Source organism: Nicotiana tabacum, chromosome 23 (genome assembly GCF_000715075.1).
Source record: "Nicotiana tabacum cultivar K326 chromosome 23, ASM71507v2, whole genome shotgun sequence".
NCBI lineage: Eukaryota > Viridiplantae > Streptophyta > Magnoliopsida > Solanales > Solanaceae > Nicotiana > Nicotiana tabacum.
In genome coordinates this window covers 56,175,987-56,193,650 of record NC_134102.1, presented here as the reverse complement: position 1 = coordinate 56,193,650, position 17,664 = coordinate 56,175,987, and the positions used below count along the sequence as shown (strand labels likewise).

Below are 17,664 nucleotides of genomic sequence, written 5' to 3'. Positions count from 1 at the left end.
ATGCAACAATTAATTGTATGTTGATGGAAAGTCACCGGAATTTGCCCACAAATGTCATCAGTTTTTGCTTACTCCCCTCGGAGCTCATCCAATATATAATTCTTCAGCTTGCCTTGCCTGAGATTATCCGACTGAAATCTGTCAATAAGTCCATTTCCTCTATTATTTCTGATCGGGATTTCGTTCGCGACTACAATCTTCAATCGAGCTCCGCCACGTGGCTGTTCCTCTACATGAAACGGTGGCGCCGTGAGGCTGTGCTCTATGGCTTCGCCGATTCTTCCAACCGGTGGTTTAATATATTGATCGCCGATTTGTTGAAACAAGTGGTTCCGCCAGGTGAAGATGTCTACTTTTTGACTGCTTCTGGTAATATATTCCTCTTTGCTTTGAATAACAGGCAGGAAGTTATGTCAGTTGATATTATGACTAGGATGGTGAAAAAGATCCCTCCAAGCCCGTTAGGTCCACGTGGCACATCTTCGTGGCGAAGATCCGGTATGAAATTACTCTCTTGCCCTTCTAGTTCCAAGCATTTTCGATTTATGTTTGTTGAGTTACATCAAAGTCATCCAACTTTATTCGAGTATGATTCAAGAGTTGAGAGATGGCAATTTATGCAAGCAAGAGAGATTACCCAAGACTTACAAGGTGATTTTATTTTCCTAAGTGCATCTAATGGACGTAACGCAAGTGTCATCATAGCCGTGCGACCTCAATGCAACAGCACTCCAGTTGTCATCCGACCAACATTCAACACCCGAGGGAACGAAGAAGATCAATTAGCTGTTGGATTTAGTTGGGGAAACACCATCGATCTATTACACGTGTACGGTGATGGAAATATGATTACTATTAGATCAGGCAAAGTTGATGATGTGAATAAAACAATTAGAAAGATAAAGGGAATAGAGTTATGGGGGTTGAGCACAAATGGGAGGTATTGGGAATTTGTATCAAGGGCACCAAATGATCTAATTTATAAAATAAGCAACCCATATGGTGCTATGATGGGGTGTATGCAAAAAGGGAAAGGGATAACAAGGGCAATTTTGATGACCAATCTAAAGGGTGCATGGGACACAATTTGGTTAAGGTATGACAAAAAGGACGACCAGTGGACGTGGCTCCCGTTACCTGATTGCAAGATGAAGGGCTCAAACTTGGCTGGAGTCACATTCTCCTCTGGTTTAACCTTGTCCTAGGATTGTCACATTTTAATTAGATTTCGAATGTTTGGTTCAATGTGATGTGATTAAATTGTTAAACCATACTGAAACTGAAAAACAACAACCCTCCCAGAAAAAAAAGCAAGATTAATTTACTTTTGTATTTAACATTTCTCACTGATTTCTAAGGTCTTCATAAACCAAGTAAAACACTATGCCTACGTTGTAGCAAAGTAGAAGCACTAGCGGACAACATGGGAGGATGTGGAGTAGTGGTATCGGGTTCATCTGAATTCATAAGTTTCGACGCAGAACATAAATTTATATGTATAAATTCATTAAAATTGCAAAGAATGGTAGGTCTGAACCCATAAGTTTAAAATTATAATGTCACGACCCAAATTCCATCTAATCGTGATGGCACCTAACCCCAACCCGCTAGGTAAGCCAAATAACATTTAACATAACTCAAATGATAATAATAAGAGTCAATGAGTAAAATAACTGAACTTCTATACAAAATCTCAAAGATTGGTAGTACAAGTCATGAGCCTCTTAGACTTAGAATTACAAAGCAGGTACAAAATAAATATATCATCTGTTCGAAATATACATAAAAAGATTACAAATCTAAAGCTACCAAGAACAAGTAGCAACTATATATATTCGAAAAGCATGTATATCTTCAATGCCAGCTCCCGCCATACATAACAGCGTCACCTCCAAGATCTGCACGCAAGGTTACAGAAGTGCAGTATGAGTACAACAGACCCCATGTAATCAGTAAATAACAAACCTAACTTCAGGTTGAAAGCAGTGACGAGCTTGGAAGAAGGCCAGAGTCCAACACCAATAGCCAATAACCACTCGTAATAATATAATGAAGACAATAAAAGTGAATAACTTAAAAGGTATGGTGTTCAGCTCGTTCACAGTTACGGAAAAGTAGACATGCTTTTCAAGTATAATGATGAGCTAAAAATACAACACAAAATTATGCTCGCTAGTCGAATATAGTATAGAAAATATCGTATCCACAGGGATTTGAGTTAAACAGTGTTTTCGTAGCTTCTAGTTTTAATTGCTATCCAAGATGATCAACAATTTAGAGTTGTGTGAATTAAAACTAAAATTTACTAAAAGTCTAAACTATTGGCTAATGACAATTGCAACAAGAGAAAGCAAGAAGATATCAAGGGAGGAAATATGGCTGATTGGATAGGTGTAAGATATTTGTTTGGGAATTAAATCTAGTTACTTCACTTCTATGGTTCAAGTGAGTCTCTCAAATTCACTCTTATATATTCAAACATTTAGTAGAAACTCCTCTCTCTATTAATCTCAACCTTACGATATGAACTAAGTTAAGCTTGGTGAAAATATGCAAGAATTCGTAGTGGATTTACCCTTAGGAGAACTTCTTTCGATTATCCTCCTAACTAGGTCATAACATTAATTCAACTAGCCTCTTTCGATTACTAACAAGAATCAATGAATTCAACCAATAAGATAATGCAAAACATCACAAATTATGCCTCTTTCGATTATATAAATAAGTGAATATATATGCAATAATAAAAATACCCAAAATGATTCAATACATAAAACTAGAGTTAATATCCCCAAATAATTCTCAAAATACCAAATCCATCAATCCCTATGGAAAGATTACTCTATGGATATGGAAAAATTCATCTCAATTAAGTTTAAGTCAAAGGAAAACATAAAACATCCAAACCTTGTCTTGAGCGAGGATGAATGGTGAAATCCTTGTGCTCTTGCTTCTCCCTCTTCTCTCTAGCCTCCTTAGGTCTTAGATGTGTCAAAAATCCTCAAAATACCATTTTTCTATGTATATATACCTAGTAGGGTCGGGCCCAAATAAAAACACCTTCACCTACACAAAAAAGGATACTTTTCCGGAGTTGGACGTGCGCGGCCGCGCACCTGGAAGTGTGCTCGCGCACTTGGCCGCGCACTTTTCACACTGTTCTGCCCCATATGCGCGGTTAGTGCACGGCCGTGCATTTTCCGCGCCCTTCTGATCCTGCGTTGTTAGGAATTTGACATAACGTAAAACATGAAAGTTGTAGACCTTTGAATTAGCTTTCCAACAATATATTGTGCTGCCGAAATGGAGTTTCGAGCGAAAGGTTATGTGCATTTTACTAGACACTGCGCAATATGCCTGCTCGATTCTTCGTTCGTTCTTAACTATCATCCGTTGATCCCCGAACACAATCCCGGCTTAATTCTTTGGGATTTTACTCAGACTTCAAAGCTCCAAATCACTTGAATTCATTCCATAACATCTACATAGCTCGGAATCACTCCTACAAGGCATAAAACACACAATTAGTGCAAAACACTAGCGATTAAAGCTCAAACTCAACTAAAGTGCAGTAAATTGGAATGTAATAATCGACTAAAACATGAGATTATAACCTACCATCAACACCCCATGCTTAAACTATTGTTCGTCCTCGTTCAATCAAACCACACTTTATATAGACATAACCTTACTAAGTAACTCTCCTAACTCATTACACCAAGAATATTTAAAATAGACTAAGCACAATAGTGTAACATCTTCACCTCAAGATTTGACTCACAAATACCATGCATTATTCACAACTCACTCACTTACTCTAATATAGAGGTCAACGACATTACCTTTCTTTCATGAATCAAGTGCCCTCACTTAACAAAAGAGAGTAGTTCCACACACAATAAAAATTAAGAAGAATCATGTCACGACCCCAAATCCACTACTCGTGATGGCACATAACCCAACCCGCTAGGTAAGCCAACTAGTAACTATCCAATTCTAATGATATTAGCAAGACAAATAAACGATAGTAATTTACTGAATTTTATACATTTTCCAGGACTGGTAGTACAAATCATGAGCTTCTAAGAATAGAGTTTACAAAGCTGAAATGAAATAAATACATCGTCTGTTTGAAAAGTACATAAATAGAGTTTTATAGATCTAAAGCTACCACGAACAAAGGGCAGCTATAACCGAGACGTAGGTACATCTTCAATCCAGCTCCCATCGAACACAACAACATCAACAACCAACATCTGCACGCAAGGTGCAGAAGTGTAGTATGAGTACAACCGACCCCATGTACTCAGTAAGTAACAAACCTAACCTTAGGTTGAAAGTAGCGACGAGCTAACACAAGGTCGGGTCCAATACCAATATCCCACAACAGTTCATAACAGCATAATACAAGTAGTAAAAAATGTATCTCAGAAGTAAAATGCTCAGCTCGTTCACAGTTCCAGAAAATGGTCATGCTTTTCAAGTATCTTAGTGAAAACCCAAATCTTTTACCGAAAATGCCAAAAATACGAGTAAGTTTGAACAGTGTAATTTTTCCAAATTTCCTTTCCACAATAAATATGATGTTTTATTTTCTTTCCTGATAGCAAGTGTGAAATACCGCTCTATGCCCACATATCAATGTGTGTAAAAAGTCATGAATGACGTGATACCGTACAACATGAGGAAAAATGCATCTCTATGCCTGTATGTAATGTGTGCATGCCAATGCCATGTATCTCAGAGATGAATCATGTACTCACACTCTCAGAGTACTCAATCTCATTGTCTCACACTTTTCACTCATCATGCTCAACCACTCGGTACTGTATATGGCCCATACGACCCAGGGAAGATCCATCTTGGAATATATACATCACTGGCCATCAGTCACTCAGTACCGAGGAATGCCAATCCGGCCCCATGGAGAAGATCCATCTCCAGGTATATAAATGCTTCGGACAAGATCCATGTCCAGGGACAACGCACATGCTATAATATCAATATCTGGATCAGCACGGATAACTCACGTGTTACCCGGACAACTCACATGCTATAGTATCAATATCCTCACAAACAGGCCCTCGGCCTCACTCAGTCATCAATCTCTCCAGTCCCACTCACGGGCTCACAATATCATGAAACTAGCCCGACAACACTGATATGGTGTATCAATAAATAACAACTGGGACTGAGATATGATATGAATGCATGAATATGACTGAGTACAAAATATCAATGAAATCAGTGAAATGACAGCAAGAAACGACCACTATGGGTCCCAACAGTATCGGCATAAAGCCTAAACATGATATCTAGCATGATTGACAGCTCATTTACTTAATCGCATGGTGAAAACACGGATATTAACAAAATAAGACTACTATACAGTGCCATGAAAACAACAGAGTCCCAATTCACTTGGTGCACGCCCATACACCCGTCACCTAGCATGTGCGTCACCTCAATACCAATCACATAACACGTATTTCAGGATTTTATAGCCTCAACACTAAGTTTAAAAGAGTTACTTACCTCGAACAAGCCAATACCAATGTCGAGCAAGCCGAGCGATGCTCCAAAGATGCCATCACGCGCATAGTGACCTCGAACGGCTCAAAACTATCCAAAAGCAACTCAAATACATCAAATAAAGCCCAAGAAAATAATTTCAAATGAAAGAGGTCGAATCTTTAATCAACAGCCCAAAATCGGCCAAAACGTCCAACTCGGGCCCGCACCTCGGAACCCGACAAAACTCACAAAATTTGATAACCCATTCAATTACGAGTCCAACCATACCAGTTTCACTCAAATCAATTTCGAATCGATGTTCAAAATTCAAAAATTCACCTTGTGAAACTTTAGGCCAAAACCCCAATTTCCTCTTTAAAATTCACAATCCAATTACCAAAAACGAAGATAGATTCATGAAATATTACCAAACCCGAGTAGAGAACAGTTACACAAATTCATATGGTAAAAATTGCTTCAAAAATTGCCTCAATCCGAGCTCCATAGCTCCCAAAATGTAAAAAAGGCCGAAACCCTCGAAATAGAGTACTTTATAATCTGCCTAGGCCCCCTCTTTCGCGAACGAGGGAAATTCATCACGTTCGCGATGAATAAAACTCACACAGCCACAAAAGACTTTACGCATTCGCGATACGCCCCACGCGAACGCGATGACCACTGCTGCCAAGGCTTCGCGAACGCGACTCACCTTCCGCCATCGCATAGAAGAATGCTCCAACTCCCAGCTGCCAACCTCATCACTACGCGAACGCGATACTCTATACGCAAACGCAAAGAAGACTTGCCCCAATTCTACGCGAACGCGGGACATACTTCGCGATGGCGAAGAATAATTTGCTACTTCCATCGGAATACCCTACACATTTGCGACAATTGCCATGCGAACGCGATGAATGGCTGAGACACTAGAAACCAGCAGAACACAACAGTGAAAACATGAAGGAAAAATGATCCGAAATCAATCTGAAACATGCCCGAGCCCCTCGGGACCCCGTCCTAACATACCAACAAGTCCCATAACATAATATGAATCTACTCGATGCCTCAAATCACACATAACGACATCAAAATGATGAATCGCACCTCAAATCAAAATCTATGAATTTTGAAACTTTAAATTTCAACAACCGATGTCGAAACCTATCAAATCACGTTCGATTGACCTCAAATTTTGCACACAAGTCACTTTTGACATTACGGACCTGCTCCAACATCCGGAATTAGAATCCGACCCCGATATCAAAAAGTCAACTCTCGGCAAAGCTTTCCAAAATTTCAACTTTCGCCATTTCAAGCCAAATTCAACCACGGACCTCCAAATCACAATCCGGACGCACTCCTATGTCCAAAATTATCCAAAGGAGCTAACGGAACCATCAAAATTCCAATCCGAGGTCAAATGCTAAAATGTTAAACTTGATAAACTCTTTCAAATTTAAAGCTCCCTAGTTGAGAATCATTCCTCCAAATCAGTCCCGAATAACCTATAAACCAAAACCGACGATTCACATAAGTCATAATACATCATACGGAGCTACTCATGCCCATAAACTACCGAGCGAAGTGCAAATGCTCAAAAGGACCAGTTGGGTCGTTACAAATCAGGACTCAAGATAGAAAGAATTCACTCACTCTCAGAAATAACATTCATATGCCACAAAAGATGAACAATAAGCTTGCATGTAGTGTACTACTCTACTAATTGAGCTCATTCAGTCAAGGATCAAGTAGGACTTTTAACTGGTTGTAATGTAGGCTGCAGGACGGGTAAGATACATTTAGATATAAGAGTGACTACACCTCCCTAAGCACTTTAATGCATACACTTTGACATTCAAAACCCCACACTTATGTCAAACCATACTCCACCTTGACATCAACATGCATTAACTCCCCAAATTATTTAAGCACCATTACATCAAGAGTTACCACTTATCAATGAATCTCGTTCACAATAATACAACTATTTTTTTTCTTTTCTTGTTCAATTCAAGTGGCTCTTACTTTTTCAAAAAAATTCACCTTTCTCCTTATTTCATTAGTTCTACTCAAAAGCCAAACCAACCACCCCACACTTCAACTTTTACAAAGCATAAGGTAAAGGAAACTTCCTTGGATTTTCTTCTTTTCCGAGAACTTATGAACTCCACCCCTAATTCTGAATTCATTCCTCGTTTTCGCTCCTTGGGATTCTTTATGGAGCTCACTAAGCCCAATTCTTCTAAGGATACCCGAAGACCCTCTCTTTTCTTTCTTTCTTGTCCTCAAATTGAGCGGTGAATTGCTCGTTCATGATGATCCTTAACTTATTTCTGCATTCTTTCACAGGATTAATCCATACCTATTTCTGTAAATCCCTAAAAATAAAATCTACATGATCAAGGTTAGAATAAGAAAACAAAGAAGAAAGGTCAAGTGAATATTTCTCTGGTATGTCCAAGACCATTCGTTTCTCATTCTCTTCTATTAAAGGTTGCAAATGTGGAAAGGTGGATGGAGGTTTGAACTCTTCTTCCGTTGCTTCACACTCAACCACAACCTTATTCTCGATCATCTCAGTTGAATCAGAGTCTTCTTGTACCGTGGAAATCTCCCTCTGTAGACACTCATCCTCTTGAGTAGGCTTATTCTCGCAAGGTATCTCCTCCATATATTCCCCATTACAATGCAATGAGCTTCTGAAAGTGTACTTATTATTTGACTCACTTGCGCTGTTAGGTTGTTAATGGCTTCATCATGTTGTGTAAATCTCTCTGCCAGCTTATTTATGAACTTATACACAAGCTCTTCCAAACTACCATTCTCCCCTTGAGGTGGTTGTCTCACTTCGCTTCCATTCCAGTTATAATAAGGGTATTCATTCCAACCAGAGTCAAGATTGTGCCCATATGAATCCTCATACCTGTACGGACTAGAAACAGAGTGAAACTATTCAAAATACGAACCATATGAGGAATACATACCTGCTTGACAGTCAACCCATAGATGATTTCCACCGCATTTAAAACACATAGCAGACAGCTGATAATATTTAGATGCTAACTCTTCAACCATTTTCTTAGGCTGGTTGCACTCCATCTTCACAGCATTTAGAGTTCAATATCTACAATATCTTCTCCAACTTATTAGGAACTACAAAACAAATCTTGAAAAGAAGTTAACTAACAAAGAAAATAAAATAGATTAGGAAAACGTAAAATAAAAAAACTAAAACCTAATTCCTGAATTAGCACCAAAAACTATTTCAAACACTGTTGATTGCCATACCCCGGCAATGACGCCAAAATTTGACGAGCTAAAAACACAACACAAAATTATGCTCGCTAGTCGAATATATTATAGAAAATATCGTATCCATAGGGATTGGAGTTAAACAGTGTTTTCGTAGCTTCTAGTTTTAATTGCTATCCAAGATGATCAACAATTTAGAGTTGTGTGAATTAAGACTAAAATTTACTAAAAGTCTAATCTATTGGCTAATGAAAATTGCATCAAGAGTAAGCAAGAAGATATCAAGGGAGAAAATAGGGGTTGATTGGATAAGTGTAAGATACTTGTTTGGGAATTAACTCTAGTTACTTCACTTCTATGGTTGAAGTGAGTCTCTCGAATTCACTCTATTATGTTCAAACATTCAGTAGAAACTCCTCTCTCGATTAAGTCTCAACCTTACGATATGAACTAAGTTAAGATCGGTGAAGATATGCAAGAATTCGTAGTGGATTTATCCTTAGGAGAACCTCTTACGATTATCCTCCTAACTAGGTCTAAACATTAATTCAACTAGCCTCTTTCGATTACTAACAAGAATCAATGAATTCAACCAATAAGATAATGCAAAACATCACAAATTATGCCTTTTTCGATTACATAAATAAGTGAATATATATGCAACAATAAAAACACCCAAAATGATTCAATACATAAAACTAGAGTTAATATCCACAAACAATTCTCAAAACACCAAATCCATCAATCCGTAAGGAAATATTACTCCATGGATATGGAGAAATTTATTACAACTAAGTTTAAGTCAAAAGAAAACATAAAACATCCAAACCCTTGTCTTGAGTGAGGATGAATGGTGAAATCCTTGTGCTCTTGCTTCTCCCACTTCTCTCTAGCCTCCTTAGGTCTTAGATGTGTCAAAAGTCCTCAAAATACCATTTTTCTATGTATATATACCAAGTAGGGTCTGGCCCAAACAATTACACCTTCTCCTACGCGAACAAGGACACTTTTTTGGAGTTGGACGTGTGCGGCCGCGCACCTGGAAGTGTGCCCGCGCACTTTTCACACTGTTCTGCCCCATATGCGCGGTCAGTGCGAGGAGGCGCACTTGCCATGCACTCTTCACCTTGTTATGTTGGGAATTATAAAATATGTAAAACATTAAAATTGTAGCCATATGAATTAGCTTTCCAACAATATATTGTGGAAACCAAACGGAGTTCCGAGCAAAAGGTTATGTGCATTTTACTAGACACTGTGCAATATGCCTGCTCGATTCTTCGTTCGTTCTTAACTATCATCCGTTGATCCACGAACACGATCCCGACTTTAATTACTTGGGCTTTTACTCAGCCTTCAAAGCTCCAAATCACTTGAATTTATTCCATAACATCTACATTGCTCGGAATCACTCCTACAAGGCATAAAACACACAATTAGTGCAAAACATTAGCGATTAAAACTCAAACTCAACTAAAGTGCAGTAAATTGGAATATAATAATCGACTAAAACATGAGATTATAACCTACCATCATATAACAGTCAAAGTCTAAATCTTACCGTTGAAATCAATTAAACATGATTATTTCAAAAAAAGAACTTGTTTTCCAATTCACATCAGATAAGACTTTTCGTTTACCAGTTAGTATGAGGAAATACATCTCTAAGCCTACATGTCAATATACATGTCGAGTCATCAACTGTAACATTACCATTTAGCATGAGGAAGATACATCTCTATGCCTACATGTTAAATATACATGTCGAGTCATCAAATGTCACATTACCGTTTAGTATGAGGAAGATACATCTCTATGCCTACATGTCAAATATACATGTCGAGTCATAAAATGTCACATTACCGTTTAGCATGAGGAAAATGCTTCTCTATGCCTACATGTCAAATATACATGTCAAGTAAATAATTTCACAGTGCTATCATCAAATACACTCACTCTCAGCACACTCAAGGTGCCTGGTTCGAATGCCCCCACTACATCACCCATACAATCACTCAATACTGTACAAGTGACTGGTTCAAAAGCCCCTCACCAAAGCACGTGTATATATATCACAGTTCCCGCGCCCACTGCTGGTATGTCAGACTCCAGAGGGCTGGATTCTGCCCAAGCGCTAGTCAAATCACATAGCCCAATAGTGGGGCCTGGTGCACGCGTAGCCTCAAAATCAGTACCTCTTAGCCCAATGTGGAGCCCGGCGTACGCGTCACTCAATATCAATATAATAGTTTCGACATGCAACCCGATCCAAATATCACTCACAACAGTGCTCTATGGCCCACATCAATCTTCAATCCGCTCAAGTCTCCATGTGCCAATATCTCATAGAAACATAATTTAATTATATAACATGGAATATCACAATGTGCCACAAATACAGCTCAAATGCGTGTCACGTACAAGGACAACAATAACAAGTGAGGCAACATATCAAAAGTACGTAGAGACAGAGATATAACATGTAGATATCACCATCATGACTGAACAATATGATTACAACTAAGGAAAATAGCTCAACATGGAAAAGGATAGCCATATCATGTCTTAAACAATTAAGAAGATAATATAGACATGATTTCTAGCATGAATAATATCTCACGTAATCATATAAATGGAGAAATCATGATATCAAAGAAGCATGATTGCAAAACAAGGCCATAATAGCCTCATAACTATCCAAATCATGAGTACCTCGATGCATACACACATTCCCATCACCTAGCGCGTGCGTCACCCCCAACACATCCCAAATATCATAGTTTTCAGGGATAAATACCCTCAATTCCAAGTTTAGATATGTTACTTACCTCGAACAAGATAAATCAAATATCGAGCAAGCCAAACAATACTCTATAAATTCCATCCCGCACGAATCAACCTCTGAACGGCTTGAAACTGGCAAAGAGCAACTCAAAAACATCAAATAATGCCATAGAAAACCAACCCAAGCGATAAAGGTAGAATCTTTAATCAAATACTCAAAGTAAACCAAAATGTTAACCCAAGACCGCACATCGGAACCCAACAAAACTCATACATTCCGACAACTCATTTGAATACGAGTCCAACTATACTAATTTCACTCAAATCTGACTCCGAATCGATGTTCAAAATCCAATTCACTTTAGGAAAGTTTAGACAAAAACCCTCAATTTCTCTTTTTGAATCATTAATCAAATGCCAAAATCGAAGATAGAATCATGTAATATAATCAAAACCGAGTAAACAATACTTACCCCAATTCATGTGGTGAAATTTTCCTCTAAAATCGCCCAAAATTGAGCTCCAAATGTGATAAAATAAACAAACCTTCAAAATAAATAAGATCTGCTAGCGAATCGGCTTTTGCAGTCACTTTGTCGCATCTGCGATAAAATATCGCATCTACGAGAACCACTGAAACCCAGAACAATCTCATCTGCGTACAACACCTCGCATCTATGTACTCGCAGACACAGAATAACCATTGCATCTACGCACACGTCCAACCTCCGCTAACATCGCACATGCAGATCCCCCAGCGCATCTGCACTTCCGCTTCTGCGGTCAACCTCCGCATTTGCGGACTCTGCTCCCAGGCCACTACTTCAGCTTTTGTGCCTCCTGTGCCGCTTCTGCGGCTCCGCACCTGCGCCCATAGATCCGCAGGTTCGATCACACAAGGACTCAAAAATCTCAGCAATGTCAACATGATCCGCAATGGTCCAAAATCAATTTGAAACACACCCGGACCCATGGGGACCCCGTCCTAACATACCAACAAGTCCCAAAATACAACATGAACCTAATCGAGGTCAAATCACACATAATAATGTGAAAACCATGAATCGTCTATCATAATCAATCTCTTAAGTTCATAAACTTCAAACCAAGCGTCCGATTCAAGCCTAACCAATCTGGAATGAACTCAAATTTTGTATACAAGTTCCAAATCACATAACGAACCTATTTTAACTCCCGGAACAAAAAATCCAAATTTGATAACATCGAAATCAACTCCCGATCAAACCTATGAACTTTCCAATTTTTCAAATTGCAAACTTTCGCCAAATAGTGCTAAAACATTTTAGAAATATCCAAATACAAATTCGGGCATATGCCCAAGTCCATAATCACTACCCAGAACTAACAGAACCATAAAAACTCTGATTTGAGGTCAAATATACAAAAGTCAAACTCGATCAACCCTTCCAATATAAAGCTTTCAATTTGAGAATCATTCAACTAAATCGATCCCAAACTACTCAAGAACCTAAACCGACGATGCACACAAGTCAAAATACTTCATATGAAGTTACTCAATACTTCAAACCATCAAATTGAATGCAAATTTTCAAAACGACCGGTCGGGTCATTACATTCTCCCCCACTTAAACATACGCTCGTCCTCAAACGTGCCAAGAGTCATAACAAAGCCATCAAATCACTGAATCAACTCACCATACACATTCCCATGGGTGATCCCACATCATCCCAATCCATATAAACCTGACAACACCATCTAACTGAAGATCCTTACTATAACCTTAGTCCATAAACCTTAGAATCAAATCTCCAACATCCGGAATTCATTATAAGACCCGATTCTCGCATCTATACATTGTATAAGTATGAACAAGTTGTATCAATCCATTACCATAACCCATGATATAATCACATGATGTACCACATAACTCAGATACTCATAGCAATAACTGCTCAATAACAAACCCGGTACCGGTAACAAACCTCATATCGAATAAAACCTTGTTCTAAACCTTCGTACACTGCCAATGATAAAAGAAACACGCAAAAACTCATAACCACTCATCAGATCAACAAGTCGTGGAGCTCTCTCACCCAATGAGAACCATAGCCAAAGTCTAAGCCGACTAGTGACGTTATTCCTCCAAACATACCTTAATCAAATCCGATAACACTCATTCCAGGTCCAATAACCTCATCTCATCCAGTACAAACTACTCGACTGACATACCACACCAATACCACCTAGTTCCATATACCATGCAATCCGTGCACCAAACAAACAACACATCGAATGTACCCAATGATGGAAAGAGAATAAAATGAGAGAACTATCCCGCAAGCTCAACAGATACTACCACAAAGCGCAATGCTATGAGCCCATCATACAAAGGAGAAACAAAATACACGAAATAAGCAAAAGGATCATATCCGTTAACTCTGCTGCAATGCGTGACCCAATCCAAGCACCGGCCCACATGGAATACCTTGAGCCATGATGCTCAAAATCAATAACCAAATTCATATCGATAATAAACACGCAAAGTGCATGACCGTAACCATGGAGAAATGAATAGCACAATATACCACAGACAGGAATACCATAACCAAGGTGCAATCCAATTCAACACCCCAAGAACCATCTTGTTCGAATTCCGCCATAAGGTCCAAACAAAACCGCATCATGTGCATAAATAGTCAACAATCTCATAACCCATCGTAGCATATAAGAGTAACTCATGGAACATATCAGAACAAGAATAAGATAAAATCTAACCGATGGCACACCCCTCAACAATAGCTGTACTGAGTAAAACAATCCAACCTGATATAGAATGCACATCCTCATAAGGCCTACCAATGGCCTCCAAATCAATTTTGATCCTCCCAAAATAGGTAGATAACCTCCGAAAAGTCCACAATAACCCATCCATAACACATTCACTCAACCGTCAATCTCTTAACCTATCTTCACCGTCTGCAACCATGGAATAATCCGCCTCTAAGAACTCGCATGGTCATCAAACCCCTAGAATACAAGAATTTCCATGTCCGATCCTAACTCCACCATTCAAATGACTGACACATCTCTCATACACAATCATCTCAGGGGAAATGCTTCCATAATTCTTCCATGCCACATAGCAAAATCTAAACATCAGTAGTAGATCAACCAGGAGATTACCATAATACCAGTCAAGCATCCGCAAGTCAAAATAAAGTGCGCTCTCTAAAATGTCCACCCTTCCCAGGCGATACTAGATACTGCCAACAACAACAACAACACCCCAGTAAAATCTCACAAGTGGGGTCTGGGGAGGGTAGAATATATGCAAACCTTACCCCTACCCCGGAGGGTTAGAAAGGCTGTTTCCGAGACACCCTCAGGTCAAGAAGATGAAAATAGATAATAGAATCTGTGACAGCAACAAAAATCAAAAAAATAATATAAATATTGTAGGAAACAGAAAATAGACAAAAAGACAATAACAACAAGTAGTAATAATGCCACAGTACTATGAAAAAAAAGGTAAAATAGTGTGGACACAACATACACCACTAATAATCCAAGACAATACCCTAACAGACTAGCCCCACCCCTGGTATGAAGGAAGAAAAATGCTCGACCCCCTCCTAACATTCAACTCTAATGCTCGACCTCTACATCTTCCTATCAAGAGCCATGTCCTCGAAAATCTGAAGTCGCGCCATGTCCTGCCTGGTCACCTCACCCCAATACTTCTTAGCCCGCCCTCTACCTCTTCTAATACCCATCAAAGCCAACAGCTCACACCTCCTAACTGGGGCATCTTGACTTCTCCTCGGCATGTGCCTGAACCATCTAAGCCTCACTTCCCGCATCTTGTCGTCTATGGGAGCCGCGCCCACCTTCTTCTGAATATCTTCATTTCTAATCTTATCCAGCCTAGTGTGCCTACACATCCATCTTAGTTTCCTGATCTCTGCTACTTTCATATTCTTGATATGGGTATTCTTGACTGGCCAACACTCAGCCCCATATAACATCGCTAGTCTAACCATCGCTCTATAGAACTTGCCCTTAAGTTTCGCCGGCACATTCTTGTCACATAGCACTCCAGTCGCTAACCTCCATTTCATCCACCCTACCCCTATACGATGCATGACATCCTTGTCTATTTCCCTACCCCCCTGTATAATTGACCCAAGGAACTTGAAACTTCCTATCTTGGAGATGACTTGTGAGTCAAACCTCACGTCCAAATTGCTTCCCCATCCCGTCGCTGAAACTGCACTCCAGATATTCTGTCTTAGTCCTACTCAACTTGAAACCTTTAGACTCAAGGGCTTGTCTCTAAACCTCCAGCCTCTGGTTAACACCGCCTCGTGTCTTATCAATCAGAACTATATCATCAGTGAACAACATACACTATGGAACCTTCCCTTGAATATGGTATATGAGTGCATCCATCGCCAGGGCAAATAAAAACGGGCTGAGCGCAGATTCTTGGTGCAAACCCATCATAACCGAAAAATGCTCTGAGTCACCACCTACCATCCTAACCTGAGTCTTAGCTCCATCATACATGTCCTTTATTACCCTAATGAAAGCTACCAACACACCTTTCACCTCCAGGCATCTCCAAAGCACCTCCCTAGGAAGCTTGTCATACGCTTTCTCAAGGTCAATAAACACCATGTGAAAATCCTCTTCCTATCCCTGTAATGTTCCACCAACCTCCTGATAAGTTGGATAGCTTCCGTTGTTGAACGACCCGGCATGAACCCGAATTGATTGTCTGATATGGACACCGCCCTCCTCACCCTTCCTTCCACGACCCTCTCCCAAACCTTTATAGTGTAACTTAGTAACTTGATGCTCCTATAATTGTTACAGTTCTGGATATCGCCTTTGTTCTTGTATAGCGGTATCATCGTACTCCACCTCCATTCATCTAGCATCCTCTTCGTCCTGAAAATAACATTAAACAACACAGTCAGCCATTCCAAGCCTGCTCTACCCACACACCTCCACAATTCTACCGGAATATCGTCTGGCATGGTAGCTCTTCCCCTACTCATCCTGCACATAGCACCCACGACCTCCTCAACCTTAATACGCCTATATTACCTAAAGTCTCAGTGACTCTCGGAGTACCCCAATTCCCCTAGCACAATGTCTTTGTGTCCATTGTTCATTAAGAAGTTTATAAAAGTATGTCTGCCATCTCTGTTTAATCTGGGCATCTTCCATTAGTACTCTGCCTTCCTCATCTTTAATGCACCTCACTTGGTCCAGGTCACGAGCCTTCCTCTTTTTCACTTTGGCTAACCGAACTAACTTCTTATCCCCTCCTCTGTTCCCTAGATCCTCGTACAAATGACCAAATGGATTAGTCTTAGCCTAAGTGACCGCTAACTTCGCCTCCTTCATAGCTTCTTTATATCTCCCTCTGTTCGCTCTCCTCTCATCCTCGTCCGTGCTCTCTACTAACTTAAGGTACGACACTTTCTTTGTTCCACTTTACTTTAGACCACGTCATTCCACCACCAGTCGCCTTGGTGCCTACCTGAGTAACCCTTCGAGACCCCTAACACCTCTCTCGCCATCCCTCTTATACAATCCACCATCGTCGACCATAGCTCGCTTACGTCCCTTCTTCTACTCCAGGCTCCTAAAGCCAGCAACCTCCCCTCCAGCTCCTGAGCTTTAACCTTCATCAAGGCTCCCCACTGGATCCTCTGTGTACCCTGAACAAACCTTCTCTTCCTTTTTATCATGATACCGACGTCCATCACCAAGAGCCTATGTTGTGACACGAGGGTCTCTCTCGGGATAACCTTGCAATCCTTGCATAACCCCCTATAGCTCCCCCTGAAGAAGAATGTAATTAATCTTGATCTTAGCCACCGTACATCGAAAAGTAACCAAATGCTCCTTCCTCTTCGGAAAACTAGAGTTCGTTATCACCAACTCAAAAGCTCTAGCGAATCAACCAGTGAAATACCTCCTTCGTTCCTATCCCCAAAGCCGAAGCTGCCATACACCTCGCCATACCCACCAGTAGACGACCCAATATGTCTATTGAAATCCCCTCCTATAAACAACTTCTTCGTAGGCAAAATATCATACACCACCTCATCTAACCCTCC

General features: G+C 39.9%; 1 protein-coding gene across 1 annotated transcript; it reads left to right on the top strand.

Moving 5' to 3' along the window:
- Positions 1-233: 233 nt before the first annotated feature.
- Positions 234-1,205, top strand: LOC107832144 (uncharacterized). The gene has a single exon (XM_016659951.2). The coding sequence runs from the start codon at positions 234-236 to the stop codon at positions 1,203-1,205; it is 972 nt and encodes a 323-aa protein (XP_016515437.2).
- Positions 1,206-17,664: the final 16,459 nt, after the last annotated feature.